A 26,588-nucleotide genomic window follows, 5' to 3' on the forward strand; every position below is an offset into this window, starting at 1 on the left:
TTGCTTGGGATTAATTTGGGTGGCAGCGAACACACAGCTGGGATCAGCGTGTGCAGTTTCTCCACCCATGCTCGCGATATGCTGGGGTTGCATGGTCTGTTTATTAACGGTGACTCTGCTCCCATTGAGGGGCTGAGACTAGGGGGCTGGAGTCAGTGGTGCAACTTTAAAAGGCATTTAGCCAATAATACATACATGTACAATACGATAAGGAAATTAACCCTTTTTGGGCCCTCTCATCTTTGTAGCCACACCTAAGAACAGCCAGTTTCCTCTCTTCTTTATCCATGTCCAATGCAGAGCTTGGCTGTATCATCTCAAAACATGCAGGATCATGTTTTCATGTGTGTAAATAAGGAACAAGCATATTACGACCGTGTGTGAAGAATCCAAGCATCCGGTCCATGATACAACCCTATTGGGGATGTGAATGTAAATGCATGCTATGTTGTGGATGTTTTATTTCTCGGTCATACCAAACTGTTTCTGCGGGGTGTAGATGGGTACTGTAGTTAATGGACCAGCACTCTGAGGCATGGCTGCATTTCATTCGGCCTGACTGTGGCACTTTTACAGCAGGAGTGGACAGTGGGCTTTGAGCAATGTTTGCAGTTGGCTGTTCGTACATTTAATACATATCTCAAAGCTAATGATGGTGGGCCCACTGTGGAGGAAACGGCATCATAAAATCAGCTGTAGCTTCTCATAATGTAGTCTCCCTTTAGTGAAATCCACAGTTACTTTAAGTGGAGACTGTGACTGGCTGGGCGATATATAATTGATTTTTCTTAACCAAACAGTAAAATAAAGTATATTATTTACTTATTTAATATGGTTATTTTACATGCAGGCATGTTTATTTAATAATTTGATTTAGGGATAAATGATATTATTAGAATTGTATTGGAATCGGCCGATAATTGCTGAAATTGTACATATCGGCATCAGCCAAATATGAAAAAAAAATATGCCGACGTGTCTTGCCAATAATACGAATAAAACTCAATAAGATCATGTCAGCAGTGATTTTTCCTGAATGGTGATTAGATTCCCTGTTTTAGATCAATGCATTTAATCTGAGAATTGCAACTACAGGATGACAAAGTACTTCGTGCCATCGGGTGCATCTGAAAACTTAAGCGACTGACTTGCTGCCGTATGAGGCAACAACTTTGCAGGCAGTGTTTTTGCATGAATTCAAACACAACTTTCAGATGCCATCTTTACATTTTAGCTCAACCATCATGGAATGGAATGCACAGGATTGTGGGATATTAAAGGCAGTGAAGAATACATCTATGCTGCTTTCTAAGGCAGCATGCGCAGCCAGTGAGTCAGCAGTCACAGCAGCAGCCTCCCCCAGGTCCTAATGCCCCTCTGGTAAGGCATTTTATTTATTTTAGGGGCCCTGTTGATCTTCTTGTAATTAAATTAAAGTCAAATAAACAAATAACATTAAGATTGGGTTTGTGATTAAATAAAACAGTAATTGGTGATTGTTTATACTGTTTGGAGAATGAATGAATGAATGAATGAATGAATGAATGAATGAATGAATGAATGAATGAATGAATGAATGACCTTTTTCACATAGTATCTCCGAGCTGAAAATATTTTTTTAATTCCCCACACCGTTTTCACTAACTGAACAAGGACAAATGATACTCCTTAAGTTGAAATCTGATTAAAACAATTAATCATTAAAACATCTTAATGTCTTTTAAAAACTTTATAACCAATAATGTGCACAAAATCATTACAACCCAAAATAAAGCTTAATAATAGACTCGCCAGCAAACTCATCATGAATGTAGTTTGTATGTTCAATGCACACCATAATGACGTCCAAAAACAGAACTCCTCCAAGTAAATGAAATATGTGACTTAGGAAGAGAATGAATGGAAGAAAGAAAGAAAATAAAACATTTCAAAGCTATTTTCACAAAGAAATCCAAATCTAGCACCGTTTTCAACCAGAGGGCCATTTATGCTGTAAAAGGATACTTAAGCAGTCAGCTACTAGTTCTCCCTTAGGCAGTCATGCTTCCACAGCGAACTATCACTGCAATAACATGAAAGCACACTGCATTAAACCCATTTGGAGAGATTATGTTCAAATGAGCTTTGCATTTGATGTGCAGCCATACGAACGCATCCTGTTGATGAGAGACAACTTTCAGCTAATAAACATTGTCAGGCCAAGGGCAGATTTTTATTCCACAGCATAACTAACTAACTGATTGCTCAGTATCTAGGAAGAAAAGAACAGAGACAATGTGCAATGTGATGTGAAATGTGAAACAACAACAGGCTTCTGGTTCGAATCACAGGAAGCTTCCACATACAAAATGGTGGATGGTATACAGCCCAAAATAAATCAGACCAACAGATCTGGAAAAGAAAAACGTGCTTAACGGAAGAAGTGAGAGGCAAACTGTTAAACGTTAAACAATTTGAGCAGTTTGCAAGCACAGCAGCGCATGAAGAAACAGGAAACATTGTGTGCGTTGGACTTAGTAAATGTGTCTGAAAGCAATCAAACAATGTCCGGACCAATACCGGCCTCATCATGATAAGAGGCAGCCGTGAGGCTGAGTGGCTAGCAGGCAGCTCTCTAATCAGAGGCCGGACCGCAGTAATTGCCTGCTACAATCTATCTCTGCCACTGCCGGCTCCATACTTTCCTTAGTATTAGAAGGCTGCCCAGTTCATTTCAATACGCAACTCACCGTCAAGTGAAATTGGCAGGGTAAATAGGAACCGCTGTTTATTTCCTGCTTCCTTCTGTCGTACTGGGGCCAAATACAGAGTTAAAGAAAGTGCTATTAGCTCGGGCAGAATCCACACAAACCGTAGAAATTACTGTCAGCGGGCAACCCTCCGCAAGCCACAAACAATAGGCAGCATCCAAATTAAAGCACAATAAATCACAATGTGTTTAGCTGCGCCAAGCCCGCCGGAGTCTCATCACTTTATGTGTGTGCTCGTCTGTGTGTTTTGCGTTTCAAGGAGCCGAAGTGCCTCGAGCTCTGTGTGTTGCGGCGGAAAAATAGGTCTGGTGAAATCTTAGGTCATTATCAGGAGGCACATTCGACAATTCACCTCACACTGCTTTTAACGCTCTCTTGAAAATAAAGCGTGCCAAAGAAGTGTAATGGCTTACAGAGAAAATAAAATCATAATAGTGAATGGTTCTGGGTAAACAATGAGGTTTTGTCACTTGTATTGTTGTCGGGCAAATTCGGCTCATTGTGTGTGTCGCTTAAGCCAAAGAATGGATTTTCCGTCTGGACATTTATTTTTTTCACCTTGTCAAGTAAAAAAAAAAATTATGCTGAAATGTTAACTAAGAAACATACCCAACAAGTACACTTCGGTAACACATTCTCAGTCTGATGGAAGTGTTGGTTACAGATAACTCCTGCCTGAACAGATCTATAAAGAAAACAAGACAGCAAAACAAATGACACAGTTCATACAATGGGGTGTGAAAGGCCAATGCAATCAGTTTGATATCATGTGTACAATCACAACATTTACTCGCCGCATACATCCCAGTCGCTGATCTTCAAAAGATCTGTAATTAAACAGAGTAATTACATACCTATACTTGTGTTCAGACACCTTCAGAGGTCCGGCGTTATTAGTTATCATGACCACCTCATAGTAAGCAGGAAAGAACGAATCAATAGCCCATTCTAAATGACCTCAGCTCAGTAAATCAAATGCTTACGCCAATAAAATCTTCTGCTTTTTCTGTGCATTAAGCCATTGTGTTGTAAGTCGGACGGCAAACATTTGGTGATATTTTGACAAGACAGACAGGGAGTATTTTATATCATTTTTTCCCCAGGGTACTTCAGTGCTTTTATGAGGGCTCTTGCGCTTTTTCAATCAGCAATAACAACAGTATTCGGCGCCCACTATTCAGCAAGAGCTGCAAACAATAATGTTTGAACTCTGGGTTCAGAAGGCCTGGAAAAATATCATTCAGGCTCACTTTTTCACTTTTGAATGAATTCAACAATTGAGACTGAATGGTGGCTTCTTCAAAATGGGCTGCAAGGCTATTCCTTAAAATGACCTCTAATTACATTAAAGATATTTTGAGTCTTTTCAAATTATGAGGCCTTCGCCATTTGCCTCCACTAAAGATTTTTTTTTGGGGCTAAAGAAAATTGGCGAACAATTTGAGTTCTCTTTAGTCTACCCGAAATGGCTTTCCAAGTTGCTCTGCAATTGGTGCAGAGTGTTGCTCCGTTAATTCTGATATCCACTGTTTCGCATTAACATGCTGAGCACACTGTTATGTCTTCCTGAGATAGACTGGGTTATGTAGGTTACAAACTTTATTTCCTTTTCTCAAACAAAAACAAAAAACGCCCTGATGTGGTGGAACTGTTGCACTATACCATCTTCTAAACCATCAACACATCATTTCATATTCAAACTGCGATATTAAGACACAAGACACCCACAGTCTCTCCGTTATGTACGTTTTCTCGGATTTATTACCACAAAAGTCTAAGAAAAAGCTCTGGCACCTAAAGCCCAAGAAACATTACGGAGGAGAGCTTTTACTAAATCAGGTTCTAAATGCTAAATCAATGCCAATTATTGTTAGACAATTGACAGCGATGCATCTGAAATGAGCCTTTACATTATTTCTGTCACTCTTTAACAAGGACTAGAAGAAAATATAAAACATTGAAATGTTTGTTTTTGGTGAATTGTATTGACCTGTCTATGATTTAAAGGAACAGGATGTATCAAGTATGTGTTCACACTTATTTTCACTGCATGGAGTGCACAAAAAATACAATTAACCAAACACAGCACATCTGGTTACACAATCAGTCACTCCAGGTAAACCAGTCATGCTGTCTTTGAATACATGATTTTGAAAACATCTACAGCATGCATTCAAGAAATGAAGCATATACTGTATATGCCTCAAACACTTTGGAAGCTCTGTCAGCTGTATAACTTAGTTAGTTCCTAAATACTATAAATTCATTTATTTCTGAACTTGGGTGGGTACTTTTGCATTGGGGTCTCCAATGCATTTCAGCAACTCTCGGTTTGGACACACCACAAATCACAGTCATACATTAATACTACAAGAGTAATCGATTAATTCTGAATGTTGGGTCTTTCACAGTACGCTCTATTATTTCTAATTACCCAATGGGTCACGGAAGTATGCCTCTGCAATTGCACAGTGCCTACCAGGTATATAAAAAAGGAGAAAAAAAGAGCCATTCTAGCCCTCCTGTCCACTCAGTCCCCCTCTCTTCCTTCTCACAAGCAGGGTTTAGTGGCCTCTACCAAAAGATCACAGCTCCACCTAGTGCAATCTACAAGAAACAAATGGCAGCGAATTGAACTAGCACAAGTATGATCTCTGCAACATGCTTTACATTAAATTTCCATTAAAAGTTATTCTATAACCTTCAAAAGTATCTTTTTTAAATATCTAAACAATCAGTTTAGTGAAAATGATCTCTATTACATTCCGAACTTTCTCTAGAGGACTTAAAATAAACCAAACATCCACTGCAAGAAAGTACAAACACACATCTATCTACAACTATCTGTGGATTAAATAGACAAATAAGAAAGGAAACCAAGGCACTACTGAAAAAAGTACGTATATCACATTCTCTACCAAAATCTTTGCATTTGATATACAAATCAACACTGAAGGCTAAAAAATAAATAAACAAAATGGCAGATAAATGTACTTATACATTATTATGTTTCAGTCCATTATTTTGGTTCATATTAATTCAAGTTTTCATTGTATCGACATTCAGAATTTACTTAATTAGCGATGCATTTGTTTTCTTGCTATCTTTTCATTTTGCGCATATACAGCTGCGCTATGCACAGTAGTTTAATTGAACTTTAATGAAAAAGTATGTGAACAGTATTTATGCATTTATGAACAGAAAACGAACATCTAATTTTTTTGTACTGTCAAATCTTGCCAATCCAGAGAGCAGACCAAGCTGGGAAAATAGGCTCACCACACACACACACACACACACACACACACACACACCCTCTTCACCCGCTGAGTTCCACAGTCTGGGCCTGCTGCACCGAGAGGGAATTTACATTTTAATAGGCAGAGCTGCTCGCGTCGACTTCGAATGAGGGTATATGCTCAGCTGAACAGCGGGAAATGCACCCCACAGCAGAAGTTTAGAATGAACCTCAAGACAATTCCTGGTGCACAAAGACAGAAAATGATATATTTTAGCCCATCTCTGTCACGTATATAGTGAAATATGCATACATATAGAAATCGTTTTCTACCAGACCTCATCCGAATGTCTCCAGGTTTATGCAACATTTTCTGCATTTAAGCAGCAGCTTTCAATGGATTTTGTTGCGAGCTGAACTTGGATCTAATATGCTGTGCAGGAAAAAAAAGGCAGAAACATTCAGTTCTAGAGCGCCAATATCTTGATTAGCTACAAAAATAAATAAATAAAATAATATTTGGCGAACTGAAACTGAAAGGGTGTAATTAAGGTTCTTAAGTAATTTTTGTTATAAAAAATAGTGCTTCCATTAAAAAGTTTTATGCAAATGTATATTAATTCATTGAAATATTAGACTTGTACTTATTATTACAGCAAAGCATCTTTAGGGTGTTTTCCATCCGTTGCTGGCCTAATTACTAATGCAACCACAAATACACATGTTCAAAACATTTGAGTTCACATTTCTGTTCATTCTTGGAAATAACCATTCTCGCATCTTTCTCTTTTTTTCCCCCCCTCATTTCTACACTATGTCATGACTGTGTGTGAAACAACACAAGATGTCACTGCTCTGGGCATGCAATCAAGTGGCGGGCCCCTCCCAGCTCTAATTAATAACTATTGAACACGCTAACAACGATCAACACTAATTAAATACGAGCTTGTTGACAAGAGTGCAAACCTTATCAAAAACACCCCCCTTAAAAAAAACCTTGCAGTGTAAAAGGGGGATGAGGAAGGGCGCCCTTGTTTTCCGTAATTAGTTAACGAAGAGCCCCGAGCCACTCTTTCGATTGAGGGCCCCTCAAGCCAGTTAGGAGTTTCGTCTAACACCCTAAACAGAAGAAGCAGTCAGCCTTAATAGTAGATCACATGACCGTGCAGAAGCCCCACTCCGGTTATACAGGGTAAACAGAACACTGAATGAATTGCTTTCAGCTTTTGAGGTATTTTACTGTTGAATATAAGAGAAAATTGGATTTTTGTTGCAATATATGCAAAAGAACACTCACCAATTCCAATAAAAAAAATTTAAAAAAGTAACATAAGTTTAACTGAGAGAGGAAGGTAATTTTGCATATGGTGCTGTGAGTGAAAAACAGCCTGCACTGCTTGAAATTGTATTTTGCATTATTTTTAAAATATTTAAAAAAAAATTACAACAACAACAAAAAAGTCATAAAAATATGCAAGCAATAATAAACATTTCTTATTAATGCAATACTATTTTTGGGTCCCACTTTACATTAGGTGTCTTTATTATGTCCTTTTTAAAAAATATGAATAAAGTCTGATTTCAAAAAATAATAACACCACAAAATCACGACCAGTAATAAATATTTATGTTAGGTCATTTTGTCTTGTAAACAAACAAAAAGCAAGAGTGGTATATTGATATTAACAGTTAATTAAAAATTATTTACACAGAAAAATTAATTTCACACAGAATATACTGTATGCCTTCCTACACTCAACCTAGTAACTCAAAGAAAAAGATATCAAACTAATAAGAAAGCCCAATATCAACTTGAAAGTACCCTACAAAGATAAAATGCTTGTCACTGTGGGCAATCTATGAATGACATTATCTGTCAATAATGGCAGCCAACTTGAACACACTCAGCAAATGTCACAAAAGGGCAGGTTTGTGGTTTTAGGAAGCTGTCCGAGGCAATACATCTTTAATTCAGACTATGAACAGGACAGCAGTACAGTGCAGAGAATTTGAGAGTTTGTTGGCCACAAACAGGACACAGTGGGCAGTCAGGGGCACGAGTTTGGCTTCCAGTGCCCCAGTAACCCAGCTGACCTGTGTATGCGTGCAAACAACCCCTGACACTCTCCCAAACCGGGAATAATACTGAGTGACAACTACCAAAGGGTACAGCCCTTGCATCGACAGCAGCCGTTTGTTTCCATGATCGCTGCCTGATAGGCAATTGAATTTGTCAGTGACCCTAAACAATTGCTCAGATGAGATCCAGCAGGCCTTTCGTTCCCCTGGCCCCACTGCCCATCCTGATCAATACAGCCGATCAATGGCCAGCGGCCGATATTGATGACTATGTCCCGTCTGCTGCTTGCTCCACAGAAACTTGCCAAGAGGCCAGTGGGCCTCTGTGTCCCTACACTTGTTGATCACTGTCATCCATTGTTGGAACTGATGACTAAATAATGCTGTTCTCCGGACAAAATCTGTGGAAAGAGTGGAGCTGAAATTCCCTACCGCCAACCTCAAAGCATCACGGTCAATCAAATGTAAATATTTTTTTTTTACAAAATTATGCCAATGATGGCACAAGCATTAAATGTGTGACTGCAAAATGTTAGCATTTAAGTAATAATTAATATTAATAAATAATGCATTGCTTTTATTTTCAAATCAATCAACCAATCAATAAATTTAAATAATTTAAATAATGTTGGTAACACTTTGCTAAAGGGTTCAACTTAACATCAGTAAAATATTTAAAAGCAATAAAAAAAAATCTAGATTAAAAATGAATGTATACATTTTCTGCTGTTCATTATTATAAATTATTATAATTGCATTTATATATAATTATACTAAATGATTACTCATACAAAATTGCATTGTTTTTTTTCAATCTATGAAAATAAATAAAATAATTTTTCTAACAATTAGAATTTTTTTACATTAGTTTAATATATAATATGCAAAATATATTATAAATATGTTCATGTTCTTTCATAATACATTTATTTTTATTACTATTACTGAACATACAAATAAACATTAAGATTAATAAATGCTGTAAAGACGTAGTGTTAGTACAATTGTTTATTATATATTTTAATAATTTTATATATTTCTTATGTATTTACTTATTATATTTTTTGTTTCTGTGGCCTAAGCACAGTACCCATTTTGGACATGAAATGGCACATTTCACAAAAGTCAGGGTTGATTTATCTGCCCAGTTCTGGTGGTGCAAAAATGCATGTGCATCAGCAAAGGGAAGATCAATGAGACCCCATGAATCCAATCAGCACACCCCACCTGATCACCATTGAGCTTGTGATACTGTACTAAAAGGATACAAGAGCACCTCTCAGGTTCAATGGCATCAGGTAGGGGGTTTAGAGACCGAGAGAGTCCCAGCTGTGAGGTCTGTGTGTCTGAAGAGTCTGGGGAAGTAGGGAACCATAATTAAAACTCTACCTGAGTTCCACTCTTGATTCAGAACAGGGATCACAAGCTCCCCATGTGGCACAGCTATGCCGCCCCCTCTATGCCATGTGCCCCAAACCCTCGGCCACATGTGGTTAAGGATTTTCCACCTTATTAGATGAAATGCAAGCGATCAAAAGTAGTCCTCTCGGTTTACATTTCTACCCATAAATAAAAAGCCCTCTTGGCTACGCGGGCCTGCCAAGACACACTGACCCAGAGACCACAGCAGCTGCAGCAATTAGACGTCATTAACAGAAAAGGAAAAATAAGATTTAGAGAAGTACGTGCAACATAACTTGCTGCACGCTGTTGCGAGGTGATGTGGATTTTGCTTCTTCCGTCCCATTGCCTCGCACATCTGTTTGTGTTTGTTGCTTTGGCATGGTCCCGCTGTTGCCAGAGCCAAGAGGAGTTAGTTCACCATGCTCATTAATTAACAGATTTAGCCCCCCTGAGAAAATGGCTCAAAGGCACCACTGTCAAAGCACCAGTACCCTCGCGAATGAGCCATCATAATATTCGACCATTTAAATACCACATGCTAGCAGAGCAATCAAAAACAGGAATAAGCAAATGTACGCTACCTTACAAAAGTTTGGGGGCAGTAAGATGCTTTAAATGTTTTTGTTTATGCTAAACAAGGCTGCAATTATTTTATATATATTATATATACAGTTATATTCAATATAATTTAAAATGTAATGTAATGTATTCTTGTGTTCAGAAATCATTCTAATGTGCTAATTTGCTGCTGAAGAAACATTTCTTATAATTACCAATGTTGAAAACACTTGCGCTTATTTTCTGGAGAGCGTGATATATTTTTTTCAGGATACATTGGTACAAAATTGAGAAGAATAGCACTTATTTGAAATAAAAATCTAATTTACTGTGACTTTTGATCAATTTAATGTATCAGTGCTGAATAAAAGTATTAATTTCTACTTTAATTAATTTCTCCTTAGTACTTTGAAAACACTTTCCTGTCCTCCTTTACTCACCCTCATATTATTCCAGACCTGTATTGACTGTTTTTGTCCATATGTAATGGAAATCAAAGGGGTTGAAAAAAATAACCTCTGGACGTTGTGTCCCATTGACTTTATAGAGACAAAAAAACACTGGGACAATTTTTTTTTTTTTTTTTTTAATAATGTTCTATATGTTCTTTTTGTATTCCACAGAACAGAGAAAGTGCATACAGTTTTAGAACAACATGAGGGTGAGTGAACAATAACAATTTTCATTTTTGGGTAAACGTTCCTTCTAAAATGCTCTAAAATAAGTCGTGAACATTGCTTACTCTTTCTCACAGTAAATGGGATGCTAATAGCGCAGCTGATAGGTACGTTTGATCCGGCCTTCCTTGAGAGGCCAGCAAAAGAAGCCTGTTTATTTTCTCAGGTGTGCAATTAGTATCCAATCAATAATCATGCTTCCTCTAAATTTCTCTAGCAATTTTCAGTGGATTTCAGACAAAGAGGAAGCCTTGAACTGTCAATAAAAGCTTCTTGTTTACCTTCGCAACAACGTTAACATTTTCGCCAAACTCTCCAACCGAAGTTGTTTGCACATAATTGGAATTCTTTCATTGTCTCGGAGTAACCGGGCGATCTGCACCTGACTGGGCGTTTGACGAGAAAAATGTAACGGTTGTTCATGTGATGCATCACAACAAAAGCAGCCCCAGAGAAGCTGTTATCCATTAAGAGACTCACATCTTCACTGTAAAACACTCTTCCAAAAACACGGGAGCATGACTGTTGCACAAGCTGTGCTTTTTTAGAAAACACGTCTTAATGAATGACTGTCACAACTTGACTGAACCCCGCTATTAAAGATCTAGAGTTTTCGTTCTCTTTGTTTAACCAAAGACTCCCTGACTAATTATTAAACAGCCTGCAGTTTGGTAATACATTATGTATTCTCATGAGTATGACAGAATAAAAATGAGAGTAAATACTGCACGTGTCGTGTGTCTCAACAGTAAATTGTGATTAACAGTGATTCTGTCCTTCCTCCTCCTCCATACAAACAGAAACGCATGAAAACGGAGATGGATTGATGTTGCACAATTTTCTTCCCTCTGAGTTGAAAACACCACAAGATATCACCTTCCTCCTTTGGGACAGCGTTAATGTTTTTTTTTGCAAATATCCTTTACTACTCGTTTGAAAATGAGTGATTGCTTAGTAAATCTCTAAAATAATACAAAAAACGCTGCTTTATCCCAAGGTAGCTAATTGGCAATTACTAAAACAATTGTGGAGCATTGTAGCATCAGCCTAATTGATAGCGTTTATAAAGCTGGCTTCCCCAGCAGCATGCTTTCAGAACTGTGCACAGCAAGCTACATTTCTTCATTAGATTACAGCAAATTGCTAAAACAAGGAAATTGGCTAATTTACCTAAATGGTGTAAATGAATGCATGTTTATGAAGCTTTTACGAAACCAGCAATAACTTGCTTGTCTACTTTTTAATCCGCTCCTGTCTCCAGGTACAGTCAAAGAGCAACAAGCTAATTTAAACCAGCACATCGCATCAAATTTCAATTTCAGTTCCAATTAACCTTAAAAATGGCTATAAGATGCAGAGAACAAACTTAAAAAGGGGAACATTATTTCGCTGTTTAAAAGTTTCAGGTAAATTAAGGTTTGAAGCTTTGGTTCCTGCAAAAATATTGAATGCACCTTTAAAATGTTATGATGGTGATTATAATAATTTTTAATGGGAAGCACTGTAAAAATGTATTATGTATACTTTAACTTAAAAAATAGATAAATATTTTTTTTTTAAAATAGAGATTGATACTTTCTGTATAAAATCTGAATTTGAAGTGTACATTAAGTGGTTTGAGATTAATACTGTTGAAAATGCAAAGATTCATTGCAAGCACTGTTATAAATGAGTTTTTACTGCACGGCTATAATTTGTCACAAGTATAATTAATATACATCTATTTAAATTATAAAACTTTTATGAAAACATACATACAATATATTTATAATTATACTTTAAAGACTCCTCTACATAAATATTCTATGTCTAAATCTCTAATTATATATATTAAAAAAAATACTTATTTGAATTCCTATTTACAAAAGGTCAGATGAGGCCATTGAAGTTCCATGATTAAAATGGATAACATGATAAAACATGCCAAAAAAAGGAAAAATCGAACATTCTGAAATTCTGAAAAAATATTAATTACAATTATTAGCAACGTTCATATGCAAATACTGTAATTTATTTACATTTTTATTAAATTAGAAAAACAAAAGTCAATTGTGATCTTAGCCCTCTGGACCCTACAGAACTAAATGTAAATAAAATTAAAATGTATTTTATTTATTTATTTGCATTTATTTTTTGCAAATATGCCATGTTGTGATGCCTACTGCTTTAATGATCTGGTTTCCTTCTGCCACCTCCCACCCAAACCCTAATTACTAATCCAGCACACAATAACAGGGAAGAAGACAGACGAGAGAGGGAAGGAGTAAGGGGAAGGTGTGACCTGCTATTCAGACACTCTCCGGCATGTGCAGCATATTTGTAAACATCGTTAATCACAGATTAGCAGATGGGAGTGTTAATTGCACCTGTGGAAATAACATGACCCAAAGGATGCTTTCTATTTACCGCCTTCAGATGGCATTTCCTTACGGGCCGGGTGTAAGGAAAAATAGAAAGGCTTTGCTTGTGACACAGGCAGCCTGTATTTGAATGACTCTCAAAATGTTGTCACCCAGTCTCACAATCGAACCCGTTCTCACACCTCACGTGTTACTCTAAAGTGAGACCCAGCATCACTTTGCCGTTCTCCCTCCCCTCAGACTGAGATAGGACAGTGCTGTTCCCCTGACCACCTGCTACCCGCTGCACTGAAAACCAGCCACTGCACAGACTGAGCCAATGAAATGAGCTCACTGGCCACAGCCAATTAGAGATGTGCTATTAAAATTACAACTTAAAACCTCATGAAACTGCTTGACATTGCCTATTTACAAAAAAAAAAAAGTGGGAAAAGAGTGGGAAATACGAAGAGCTTTTGCCTTTTATAAATGGCCAACCAGATATCTTCGATGCAAATGGCTACTTATCATCAATTGCAGGTGGTATTAGGGGTGGGATATTGCCATACAAAGTATCTGATTGGATGTGAGCCTGTGTAGTGCAGGATGAGTCATCAATATTTTCGGTCTGTATCTCTGAAAACTGTAAAGTTTGTCATTGTTGAATATTTATGTATTGTTATTCATTATTATTATTATTATGTATTATAACGAAGCAATAGTGACCACATAATAAAAGCAGTTATTCCCACTTGTTTTTTTGCGACATTCCTGTCAGATTCAATAAAGTCAGCACAGCTCTGTATTTCTTTTCAGTCTTTCTGAAAACGCGTTGAATTGTGTCTTGTTTATTAAGGGATCCACGGTAAAATTAAGTGATCAAAGGGCCAAGTTCTTACTGATACAGTCTGGATCTTCATTAAAAATAAAGTTCATCCACTCTTTCCTAATGTTAGGATCAGAAGGAAGACAAAGCATAGATTGTTTTATCCTCAACTTGGCACTGTCTTCAGAGCCCTTTTTATTGTTTGATTTAAGCGTAGACCTGCATTTGCCTCTCGTTATTCACTATGTGCGTGAATCGGTGGGGCTAAACAGGCAGTGATGTCAAAGCTGTGGAGGTGGTGCTTAGCCACACTATTACTTCATGAAGTGGCATATTCCACAACTTGTCTTTTGGCAGACTGGCTTCAATATAAGCTATTTTTAGACTAACAAGAAAGTTTTGAGTTTTGAAACTGAACATTTTTATAGTACAAAGACCTCCTATACTGTATGTCAAAAGATCAAGGAAATTTTGATTTCTCAGTTCATGAAGCTATTATGTAAATATAAATTACATTACATATAAATTATTATGTAAGGAGATCAAAAAGACTGCATTATATTAGTAATTATAATGAGAAAACTACTAGTGTATTGGACTTTAAAAAATGTAGACAGTTCATTAAATAGAACTGTATTATATTTTGAGCCAAAATAATTTAATAATTCTCAATACTACAATAATTTTATCTTGTGATTTATATATATGACAACAAATATTATAACTATTATTATTTTATTATAACAATAACATGAAACTATCTCAATGTCTCGTGATGATACATAATACACTATTATAATATAAATGTTGTCTCATAATTATTCTATCACACTCTATTATGATGACAATTAAACATAATTGTGTTATAATAACAATTATTATCAAATGTTATCTTGCATTGTATTTTTATATATAAACAAGACAAATATGAGACAACTATTATAACAATAGGTGTCTTACTACGATTAATAATACAATATTCTTTGTATTATAATATACTGTAATATAAAATAATAAACAACAAATATGGTATGTTATAGTCAATTCTGCATTGACACATTACACATTAATTTAGCAAATCACAATCATGTGGCAGCTCCAGGTTTGCATGTGATATCCTTACAAGGTCACAGAGGGTCATACGGTTTTATTCTGCCAATCATGCAGTGAAATTAGTCCTTTGAACTAATTCTCAAGCAGCTGGTCACTACACAGTCTCACACACATACACACACTCGCATGCCCCAGCATGCCCCACGCCCAGCCTTAGCAGTAGCAACAGCAGTAGTCTCGATCAATCAGGCTCCTCCCATGCAGTGATTGCTAATTGATGCACTAATCCAGTCGTTAAGTACTGTGCCAAAGAGCTCTGGAGTGCATCCAAAGTAAACACCTGCCGTCACTCATCAATGTGTTTTGCTTCTACAAAACGAATCGAAGGAGACGGTGTAGTTATACACTTACCGTGCATGAGAACCAACACACGGAGGGCGCTGTGATATGACTGGCATGATCAGATAAATATGGCTTGAGTGACATTCAATGGATATGATACTTCAGGCTAGAAAACAATAGTGCACAGAAGAGACTGATTCATCCACCTGGACAGTGTACACTCTCGAGGTGCCAGCATATATGTATATATACAGGATTTTTAGTCTACGCAGTGTCAAAAATGTGACAATCCCAGTTCAAGGTAAAAGATCTATTAGCAACAGGGGGTCTGTTGAAGATGCATGGATATGGGTAAGGGTCTATAGCAAGTCCTCATTTTGGTTATCCCATCATCACACTGAATGGCTGTAGCCCCTGATGCCCACTTTCATTCAGTAGAAAAGCAAACTCTAATATTACATGAAATTACTTCTGAAATTCTCAGTGTAATCTAACCTACTTTATTCTAATGATTGTCATCTTGACAGAGGTCTCTGTAGACTCTTCAGGTTGTGTCGCCCTGGGTTGGAGGCTGACAAATGTGACACGCTACTGCCACCCAGTGAACCAAAAAAGTACAACACCCTATCATGCAGGGCAAAAAGAGACCAAATGCTTGAAAGAAATTAAATGTTCATAAACAGTTTTATTTTTTATTTGATTATTTCTTCAAATGATTTTGGTTTTCAAATACACTAGGTATTTGAATTGGTCACAAGTTTAAAGAAGAAAGTGGATGCGTTCAGGTTAAAAGCACCGATTATATAAAAATAAAATAGTACCATTTATGCATTATGTGTAGCATTTATGCATTTTGTGTAGCAATGCGATATAGATCGATAAAGAATAATATATTTGAAAGAAAGAGGAAAAGAAAGATATGAAACATGAAATAAAAAGATATGAAATATATTAAATATATGATAGATAGATAGATAGATAGATAGATAGATAGATAGATAGATAGATAGATAGATAGATAGATGAAAAAATACACCACATTAAACCTTAATACAAAGGAATGCTAACTCCATTGTGTCCAGTGAGTGAATACAAATTTGCAACTTCACTTCTTCATATTTTCTACAAAAATACATGAAAAAATAGGCATTACTCAGGTTATTTATTATGGCTACTGTTCCCCAAGATTTGCATATGTGGTTGCTTTATTTAACATAGAGAGGCACAATATATAAGCACCATATTAGTTATTTACCAATATTTCAATTATTCTGATTTTATTAATCTAATTTTATTATTTATCTTATTTTTAAATTTATTTGACTTTTGCCATAATTTAACAGTCTAAGTTCATTTAAAAAAAAAAAACATTACTACATTTAAGAATAATAATAATTAGGTAGATATAAACTGTGCATTATTAACTTGTAGCATTTGGAACAACTGATTGTAGGTTTAGTGTTTGTTTTTTGTTTTTTGTTTTTTAAGATAAAATAGCATAGAATTTTTAATTCATTCCATTTATAGGGCCATTACAACAAAAATAATTAACAGCTCATTGTATCAAAAAAAATTATTTATCAATCCACCCCTAATTTTATTAAGTTGTGTTCATTTAAAGCAACAAAATATTATAAAGTATTACATACCAAATACAAAAGTATACACCTGTTGAAAATGCAAACCTGTAACACCCAAAAACCTTCAGAAGCTGATGCTCATAACGCTGTTAGTAATATCTCTTTTTCTGTGTTAGAGTTCTATTGTTCTACAAACCTGTGTGAGCTCACTCACTCACAGGCCACACAGCCTCTCGCTCACTTCCCAAAGCTTCCTGGCCAAGGCATCATCCCGTCCTTGAGCACTAACATTCTGCAAGGCACAGGAAGAGAAATACCGTCCACTCAGAGGCTCAAGCCCCTCCTGCAAAGCACAGTAGAGCGTGGTCTGCGCACCTCCCTCTGGGTCCAGAAAAAACAGCTTGGACATGGGCAGGAAAAGCAGCTTATGCAGCACACCCATATTCCGACCGATCTCAGTGGTTATTACACCTAAAGACGAGACAGTTTAAAAAAAAAAATAGGGAAAAAAGTAATGCATAATAGCAGACAAAAAAATGCCCCACTAACCTGGATGCAGACAATAGCAAGTGACACTCGTCCCCTCCAGTCGGTTTGCGAGCTCTCGGGTAAAGAGCACATTACACAGTTTGCTGTGGCAGTAGGCTCTGAATGCGTGCCAGGATGACTGACCTGTGACCAGATCCTTGTGAGTGTTGAGGAGGTTGAAATCCACAGACCCCAGTCGATGCAGCAGGGCGGACACATTGACGACGCGGCTGTGCTCTGCCTGCTTTAGACGATCCAACAGCAACAGCGTCAGCAAAAAGTGGCCGAGGTGGTTGACACCGAACGCCATGCCAAAGCCATCTTCAGTTCTGCCTGACGCGATAAGACCTAGAGAGAAAGCCACAAACACTTAGGGTGTGTTTACAGTTGGCTGGTTAAGTTAGATTACAAGAAACTCGGGTGCGATTGCTTTGTTAGTGCAGTTAATTTAAATAAGTGTGAACACTGCCATCCTTGATTTGCGTCCCAACTCTGCTCATGTGTTTGCATAACGATGCATTTCTAAGTTAATGACCAAACGTATCTTTATAAAAGTTCACAATGCTGCTGCAGATGAAATATAATGCGGATAACTTGGGATGGGAAACCGAGGCTTTCTGAACATTTGAGGCTTTCATGAAATTGTGCAAAAAAAAAAAACAGACTGCATCGCGATAAACGGTTCATTACTCAAAGCTTTTAACACAGTGCGCATTAGCGACATCTGGTGGTCAGACTTAGTTTCTCCACCAAATCTAACAAAACATCGCAGAGCAGAGGATGGTTTAAAAATGTTTTTAATTGGTGCCAACTCGTGTCATGCGTAGTCCGACGAACGGATTCACATATTGATCAATAATAAAAAATGTACACGTGTGTGATTATAATTAATAATTATATAATTATTTTGTGGTCCCGAGAACCAAAGAGAACCAAACTATCCTGAAACAACATTTGTAGAGTTTGCATACGGTCACATTCCCTTCAGTTTACCTGCATTGTTAATGAGCAAGTCGAGTCTCGGTTCACTCTTCAGAAAAGTCTCTGCAAAAGCACGCACAGACTTCAAACTGGCCAGGTCCAGATGCATGTACAGTACCTCTGGGTTCCCACTTTCCTAAAGGAATATACAACAAAAAGTCTTTGAGACCCGAGTCATAAAATGATAAGAACCAGGAGGAATTGAGGTAAGTAGAGGAGTTCACCTTTCTTATGTCAAAAACAGCAGCTTCAGCTTTCTCTTTGTTTCTGCAGGCGAGGATCACTCGGGCCCCTCTCTTGGCCAGATCCAAGGCTGTGGTTTTGCCAATGCCTGTATTACTCCCTGCATTCAAATTTTCAACAGTTAAGTGTTTTCTGATGTACAGCAGACTAACTAAAAATTACAACAAATCGAATAAGTGTATTGAGGACAGTGGTACTCAAATACAACTGTATAACAACTAGTATAACTACTATTAAATGACAGTCTTAGTAAGAATTTCAGTTTTTATTTAAAGTTACTTGAATGGTATTAAGTTAGACTGGGTTGTTTAATATGTAAAGCGTTTAAATGATACTAACCTGTAACAATTGCTGTTTTCCCTTTTAAGGTCACGTTGCTCTTAAATCTAGCTCCTTTAAACAGGCAGTAATAAATCAGAAGGTATGCAGCGAGCACACCGACCAGCACTGACAACAACACAGACATTAGTTCCTTAGAGCGCGTCAATTAAGGGATCTTTGCTTCCTTTCTCTCCTTCTTCTTATTTTACGGCGGATGGCAGACTTATCGGGTGCTTTGCTCCGCCACTTTCTCCTTTCTCGTGTTTATTTTTTCGTAACTGCCAGCAGTAGCTTCCGGGCTTTAACTTCTGACAAACGCAAGGTGGCGCGATTTCTCTACGTCAGATAATATCACAAAAAATATCCCATAGCATTACATACCATCTGTTTTATTAAAAAGCACCATTTCTACTGTAAAACAAAACTGTAAACCTCTTAACAAAAATCAAACATTTCATTTTTTTACCAAAACTATGACATTATATTTCCCCTCGCTACACCACGAATACTGCTGGTGCACTTCAGTTCCTATGACCAGAATTCAACACCTTATGCCTTTATAAATATATATTATAAAAAATATACATATATGTAGCGTATAGAAATATGTATACTTAAATATATAGTTACAATTGAACAAATATAAATAAAACAATTAACATGTAAATTCAAAATATACAAATAAATAAATATATATATATATATATATATATATATATATATATATATATATATATATATATATATATATATATATATATATATATATATATATATATATATATATATTTGATTGAAAATTATACTTTTAATATAGAGGTACATATATTATTTCCATATTTTATAAAAAATGATTTTGACCATTTTTTTATTTTGTAAACTTATTTGTAGCAAAAACAGAAAAACAAACTGGCTTTTAATACATGTTATACAGAATATAATTGTTTTGTTAAAAAAAAAAAAAAAAAAAAAGATATATATATGATTCTGATTGTGATGTTTCAGTAGCTGGATCTAAAAAATATTTGAATTCAACCTGGAGTTTAAATATATTAATTTCTTAGTTGATGCTAGATTTGTAATTGTAATATTTGGCACCTTTTCCGTGTAATCAAGTAAGGAAACTCGACATTGCATTTGCAACCAAGCAGGGAAATCAATAATTCCTTGATACATAAACTTTTATTTATTCATTTCCAACTTATTTTGTTCCAGTACTCAAAAACCATTGGCCATTAAGTCTTTATAACAACATTTATATGATATTTTGGTGTTAATAATGGTCCACTTTTGTGAGATTACAATTTGGGCCATTTCACAAAACTTGAAACTACACTACATGCATCAAACAAACTCTCACAATAGGTCGTTTTCATAAGTGTACCCTTTATTGAACTCTTTTGCACAGGCTGCATCATGACAGCGATGAGGAGCAAAGCTTTAGTAACACCACTGTGCCGCTTACAGAATCAGTTAGCTTGAATTCTTCCTTTCACTTTATTCTTTCAAATCGATGGCATGCAGAAAGATGAAAGCACGAACATTTGCCGAATGCTCCGGATATTCAGCCTGTGCTGGGCTTGCCGGTATCGGAATGAAGGGGTGGGGGTTTGGAAGAGGTGGAGGAAGAGGAGGTGGGGGAGGGAGGAAGAGAGATGGGCGAGCTGGGCGAGCTGCCCTCACTGCTGAACCCGGCGGAGGGACTGCACCTGGAAGGTCTGAGCGTGGGAGCCCCACTCCCTGTAGTGTTTGTACTCGCCTCCATGGTTGTCACACTCCATGATGTACTGATAACCACGGTACCCGGGGTACTGGTAACAGACCCAGCTACATGCAGTGAGAAAACACATGACAAATGCAAACTGAGATCCCTAATTGAATTACCTGATTATCTGGTTATTTTGTGTTTAATTAGGGTTGGGGCTTAATTCTGCAGTTTGGACACCCCTGGTGTAGAGAGTAGAGACAGGTATGGTACTCACGCCCCACTTTGCACCTGCATTGATCCGATCTCATTGGAGGGCCAACCCATGGCCTGGAGAGAGGGGTAGTCATCGGTTATCTCCCACTGGTGTCCAATAAAGTTCTCCCGCTCAAAGATGGTAATCTTTGACTCCTTGTGGTTCTACGCAGATCATAACATTGGGAGAGATTGTTATTTAGAAAGACTGGTAAATCATTTCACCACTGATCCGCTGACAGACTTTCAGACTCACAGCAGAGCAGATTGGCCGGAAGGACATTAGCCTCTCAATGTGGTAGGCATTGCTGCCGCTCCAAGACTCCCAGCGAGGGTAGTCGCCTCTTTCCAGGATGAACTGCTGCCCACAGAAGCTGGAGTGTTCGTAGCCCACCCAGCTGTTCAAATGGACACAAAAAATATTGTTGATAACTGCAAAAGGTGGACTTTTTGGGGGGGCAAATTTGTCCCAAGAATTGAGCTAAATCTTTTAGACTACATTAATTTGAATATAATAATATTACATTAATTTGAATATAATACTCAATGACTTACGCGCCACACTCCACCTTCAGAGAACGGACATTGTCCATGCCGCATTCCATGATGTTCTGACAGGCTGAAGTGAACTCCACGCGCTTGCCTTGGAAGCTCTCTTGGTCATACACTGTGAGCTATATACATATACACAGACACAACAGAGATGAGATTCAAAGCATTATATGTATTTTGCATATTTCATAGCCATCAAGCGTTTACTTGCCTTCCATGGCCCCAGTGGCATGGGATTAGTCAAAGCCATCCTCGAAGATATCTCAGTGCTGATAGACCTGAAGAACAGAGATATGCAAAAAAGAAAAAAAGAAATATTGTATGGGTTTTATATCATTTATGAAAAGTGTGCTAATAGTCTGTGGATAAAGAACAAGAAAGATATGGCAGCTTTTTTTGCTCCAACAAGTTAGACCTGACAATACAATCACACTTATTCAATCTGTTGATTTAGACAATAAAATTCAATCACAACAGAATAAAACCACAGCTTACTGAAATAGAAGAGACAGGGTTATGACCAAAACATGAGGACTTAATCAAAAAGTATATAAAAATATACAAATTGCACAGATTATATCAGACTTGGCCAGAAGCATTAGTAATAATAATAATAATAATGATGTCAAGAATGTTTTGTTATGCAAAGCATAGAATGCCTAATCTTTTTTATTTTAAATACATTTTAATATAAATATGTATTTAAATTTAAAATAGTCTTTTGTTTTACATTTACTCATATGAAATGCCAATTAAAATCATTAAAACATTTCTGAAATGCCAATTAAAATCATTTTTATTCTTATTTAGTCTTGTGTTTTACATTCGATTTTTTTTAATCAAAATTCATTTATATCCATATTAATTTAATAATTTTTTTAAAACACCCACATATTTGCTTGCTATAATTGTTTTCAGTTTTTAATTGTGTATAAATCATAGTGCACCCCCTCCCCTAGAGTTTGCAAATCATGCTAAAAGTTGACCACAGTGGCTGAAAGGGCTTCCACGAAGGGCTTACCTGACCTACCCAACAAATAGCTGCAAGCGCTCAGGAGTTCCACACAACGGTCTCCAGACCACCGACTAAGGGCTCTATTTATATGTAGCATGACAGAAAGGGGAGATTGGCAACAGGGCAGGCAGCAGTCAGCACTTTGCCCGAAGCCTCATTGTTTAGTACTGAGCCTTTGGCTTTACCTAGCTCACAATGCCATCTGCCGTAGCCAGGGAGGCATCATGCCTACTGGCATCTGCTACAGGAGTGGATGCCAGGCAAAGTGATTCCATGCACGTGTTTACATATGACCTGAGTGTACGGCAAAACGAGCATGCTTGCATAAACACAAGTAAGGTGTTTCAACCTGAGATCATTCCAGCAAAGACAACACTTCCAGGTTCACTTCCAGGTTTCTTCCCAACAAAAAAATGGTTGGTTAAGCATTGCATTGCAACCAAAAACCTTAAATGTATCCTTAAATATTAAAAAAATGTGATTTTTAAGTTTTATATATCATTATTTATCTTATTTTTATCCTGAACTGAGACTGTCTGCTCTCCTCTCCCCACAGTTACAGCCACAGAGTGTTTCAGTGACCAACTTCCACCTGCCTTTACATACTCGCACACATATGCATACATACACAATAGGCCCTTACAAGCAAATCCATTCAACATCCATGTCCTGCCCACTCCTTTGACTTTATGCAAAGCAGTCTGCATGGATGGGGCCCAGTGTTGCACTAGGAGGTGCATGACTAAGTAAAATGAAGCGTGTGAATGATGGCATTCAAGCAAATATGAAGAAGATTAACAATTTTTCAGGTATTTAGGTAAATATCAATACGGTTCTTCAATTAGACATTTTAATCTGTTGATAATTAAATGCGAATGACTGTGTGAATAATTAAATGCATCACTTTTTGTGTTTGTTAAATATTTAATAGTCTGGCAATGTAGAATATAAATGTTGTGCATCTGTCTTTCACTCTTAACTTAAGCTCCAAATCCTTGACAACTTAAAATTTAAGTGTTATCACCAAATAAAACTGCTGAAGCTTCACACCACAGCAACAAGTTCTCGTTCTCTCAATGGAGAGGTGTGTGGCCAGTCTACTCAGGTCAGCACATTGCTACAGTAGCTGTGCTGTAGAGTGAATGAGTGCATGAGAGAGAGAGAGAGAGAGAGAGAGAGAGAGAGTTGAAGAGATAGAGGCCGTGGAGGGCCATGCTTTCTGCTGATTGAGGTAGACATCAGACATCCAGCCGAGGCCTGGAACAAAGCAATGAGCAGAGTCAGCAGGGTCACAGAGATAAGCCTGCACTCCAAACCCCTCCAAACGCCCCTCACTTTTATCCAATAACCTGGTCTCATTCTGCTCTAGAAGTACTGCTGGCATATGTATGTATGTATGTATGTATGTATGTATACAGAACCCACTCAAAGCCTGAAGCCCTTGTATTCAGGCCTTGGCATCCTTTCTTCGCCAGCACTCCTATTACATTCCATTGCTCTGTGCCTGACTGCAGAATTTTGGTGAGATTGTGGAGATGGTCATTTCAGAGTAGCTGCCCTTTATATAAACTTGTTGTGATTGAAGGATGTATAGAGATTTGGATGTTTTTGATTGATATGACTGATTTGAGCACAAAGATTATTATATATTATAATAATTTATCAAGGATCATGTAAATGTAAATTAAATTAAAAATGTATTTTATGCATTTAGCAGATGCTTTTATCCAAAGCGACTTACAGTGCATTCAGGCTATCAATTTTTACCTATCGTGTGTTCCAGAGGAATCAAATTCAAAATGTAGCTGTGGCCTATTGGTTAGAGAGTTGGATTTATAACCTAAAGGTTGCAGGTTTGAGTGTTGGTGCTGGTAGGGTGAGAGGGAGTGAATGAACAGTGCTCTCTTCCACTCTCATTGCCCATGGCTGAAGTGCCCTTGAGCAAGGTACTGAACCCCCAGTTGCTCCCTGGGCAGCTGGATCTATAGCTGTCTGCTGCTCTTGGTGTGCGTTCACCTCTCCCTGCTGTGTGTGTGTGTGCACTTGGATGGGTTAAATGCAAAGCACCAATTCAGAGTATGGGTTATCATATTTGGCAAATGTCATGACTTTCACTTTCATATTAGAATGATTTCTGAAGGATCATATAACAAAGAAAATAATGACAAATAAATTATTTATATATATATATATACAATTTTGAACTGTTATAATAGTAATGGCTATTCATTTTTAATCTGATCAGTTATCTTGTCATTTTAAAATATATTAAAATAGAAAGCAAATTTTAATATATTTCACAATATTGCTTTTGTTACTGCTTTATTTGTTTATTTATTTATATACGTCCTTATTTCCCTTCTTTCTATCTTTCAAATAAATGCATCCTCACTAAGCATAAGAGAAATACATTTTTAAAAAACCATACGACCCCATACTTTTGCATGATAACGTAATATAACTGTAAAACTACTGGATATGATAAATGGGCCATTTCAATAGGAAGAAGTCCATTTAAAAAGATACACGTCCTGAATTAATATTTTTGTGGATCAAAAAATCTAAATGTAAAAAATATATAAAGAGGTTTTTTTTGTTTTCACAACTAATCAATCACACAAAACCACTGTTACCTGGCACTGTTGATCATAAAATCTGAATTTTAAATACACAATTTCTATATTGTAAATGCAGTAAATGTAAACAGAGCATTTACAGTACGTGTGCTTTTACCGTCTTTCAGATGTGTAGGTTTTGAGCAGCAGGATATGACCAGTGAGATGTTCATGCTTGAGAGGGGCGAATACCCTCGCTGGGACACTTACCAGCAACCACCGTTGTGATTGTCTCATGTCTGTCCGGCCTGTTAGAATGATGGCTAACTATTGCATCACTCCATTTCCCATTTTATCACAAACCACAACCAATTAGAAAAGAGTGCAGATAGCAACCATCTTAACTCTGTGGTCTTTCTACATGTAGGACCCACATGACCATAGAATCTGTCTGTATGAGTGCATGAACTGTGATGGTCGTAAGATGGAGGTTTCTAATGAGGACATCCCAAGTTTGTGGTGCTATGGCTTCCAGGACAGAGTTGTCAGCATTCCCGTAAATGGGAGACAAACACTGCCTACAAACACTGGAATGAATGGGGTGCCAATCAGATCCAGTCTGTGCGGAGAGTTAGGGGCATGCAGAGGCTGCTTCGAGATGGCATAAGGAACGTAAATAGACATTACTAATAGGGATGAACTATCTTGTGTTCTTGTCTGTCATGACTGGTAGTACAGCATTGTACGTCCAACCAACTAGTTTAAAGTATAGCAAATGAATAAAACTATTTTATGTCCCAACTGTAATGCTGGTTGAAGCCTTCATCAGTTTTGTTTGATAGTTTTGCATCATTGCATGTTTCTTGCTTTACCCAAACCTCCTAGAATTTTGCGAGCAATTGAAAATCTACCATCCACAAATGACCTATAGAGCTAATCAGTATCAATTTCTAATTTATCTGCTGAACACTGTAGGGAATATTCACTCAACCAGAAGGATGTGCAAGTCAGCATCTCAAAAGCATACTCAACCTTCTACTGCTTCATCACAGTACATCTTCTAGAATCTAGAAGCGCAAGCAGCATTGTGAAGATCAAGGTTTTCAACATGGCAGTTTCTTCTCTCTCCCGGAACAGATTTCAAATGTCCTTTATAAAATCATGCTACTCTTTATCTTTCTCAGGGATGCTGGCATCTAAAAACACATTTACTCGAAAATAAATAAACAAAAGTAAAATATTTTAAAGCACAATTATTGCACGATGTCCTTAATTCATTGCTCTGCTCTCTATTACCAGTGCTAAGACTTGACAGATTTTTTAAATTATTTATATGATTCATCATGCATAATAAATGAGGTAACCAGAAAAATTAAAACAATACCTGATATACAGTTAGTAGTGGATAGTTGATATCTGAAAGAAAATGGTTACCAGTAGATAGATAAATAGCTAAAATAGCTGTGTGTGTGTGTGTGTGTGTGTGTGTGTCCACAGACAGCACAAAAAAGTCTGATCATAATGAGACAGTACACATTACTTTACAACAGAACTGTCTGCCCAGTGCCCACTTCCTTCCGCAAATTA

General features: G+C 37.1%; 2 protein-coding genes across 5 annotated transcripts in view; both read right to left on the reverse strand.

Annotated features, from left to right (window-relative positions):
* The window catches only part of dhrs13a.3 (dehydrogenase/reductase (SDR family) member 13a, duplicate 3), a 67,072-nt gene extending 47,854 nt beyond the window's left edge, over positions 1–19,218 (reverse strand). Inside the window, exons 1-7 of one of the 3 annotated variants that reach the window (XR_003278000.1) lie at positions 18,938–19,218; positions 18,580–18,698; positions 18,368–18,491; positions 17,396–17,722; positions 17,043–17,317; positions 6,327–6,421; positions 5,998–6,231 (exon numbers count right to left, since the gene is read on the reverse strand). Coding sequence is in view for 1 of the 3 variants with exons in the window: in XM_026226482.1 (XP_026082267.1) it covers positions 17,061–17,317; positions 17,396–17,722; positions 18,368–18,491; positions 18,580–18,698; positions 18,938–19,064 (954 nt within the window). In the remaining 2 variants the exon portion in view is untranslated. Of the gene's footprint in view, positions 1–5,997; positions 6,232–6,326; positions 6,422–15,931; positions 17,318–17,395; positions 17,723–18,367; positions 18,492–18,579; positions 18,699–18,937 lie in introns of those variants that run through there. The other 2 variants (XR_003278001.1, XM_026226482.1) reach the window with 2 other exon arrangements.
* Positions 19,219–20,285: 1,067 nt separating this feature from the next.
* On the reverse strand, positions 20,286–22,558 carry cryba1a (crystallin, beta A1a). 2 transcript variants are annotated; one of them, XM_026227239.1, is made up of 6 exons: positions 22,462–22,558; positions 21,643–21,709; positions 21,435–21,553; positions 21,136–21,277; positions 20,902–21,044; positions 20,286–20,746 (listed from the first exon to the last, which is right to left on the reverse strand). In XM_026227239.1, exons 2-6 carry the CDS (start codon positions 21,679–21,681, stop codon positions 20,599–20,601), a joined length of 591 nt encoding a protein of 196 aa, XP_026083024.1. In that variant the 5' UTR covers positions 21,682–21,709; positions 22,462–22,558; the 3' UTR covers positions 20,286–20,598. The 2 variants fall into 2 exon arrangements, with proteins under 2 accessions (XP_026083024.1, XP_026083022.1); XM_026227237.1 differs by having other exon boundaries at positions 22,453–22,541.
* Between the last annotated feature and the right edge of the window lie 4,030 nt (positions 22,559–26,588).

Source organism: Carassius auratus, chromosome 40, assembly GCF_003368295.1.
Source record: "Carassius auratus strain Wakin chromosome 40, ASM336829v1, whole genome shotgun sequence".
Taxonomy (NCBI): Eukaryota; Metazoa; Chordata; class Actinopteri; order Cypriniformes; family Cyprinidae; genus Carassius; species Carassius auratus.

What these genes read in the sequence shown, in the direction of transcription:
- cryba1a (XM_026227239.1), bottom strand. Translation starts at nt 21,681, where the DNA reads ATGGCTTTGACTAATCCCATGCCACTGGGGCCATGGAAG. An exon ending in TGCCACTGGGGCCATGGAAG is followed by an intron (nt 21,554 to 21,642) that starts GCAAGTAAACGC and finishes ATATGTATATAG; the next exon opens with CTCACAGTGTATGACCAAGA. An exon ending in ATGCAGGTGCAAAGTGGGGC is followed by an intron (nt 20,747 to 20,901) that starts GTGAGTACCATA and finishes CACTGCATGTAG; the next exon opens with CTGGGTCTGTTACCAGTACC.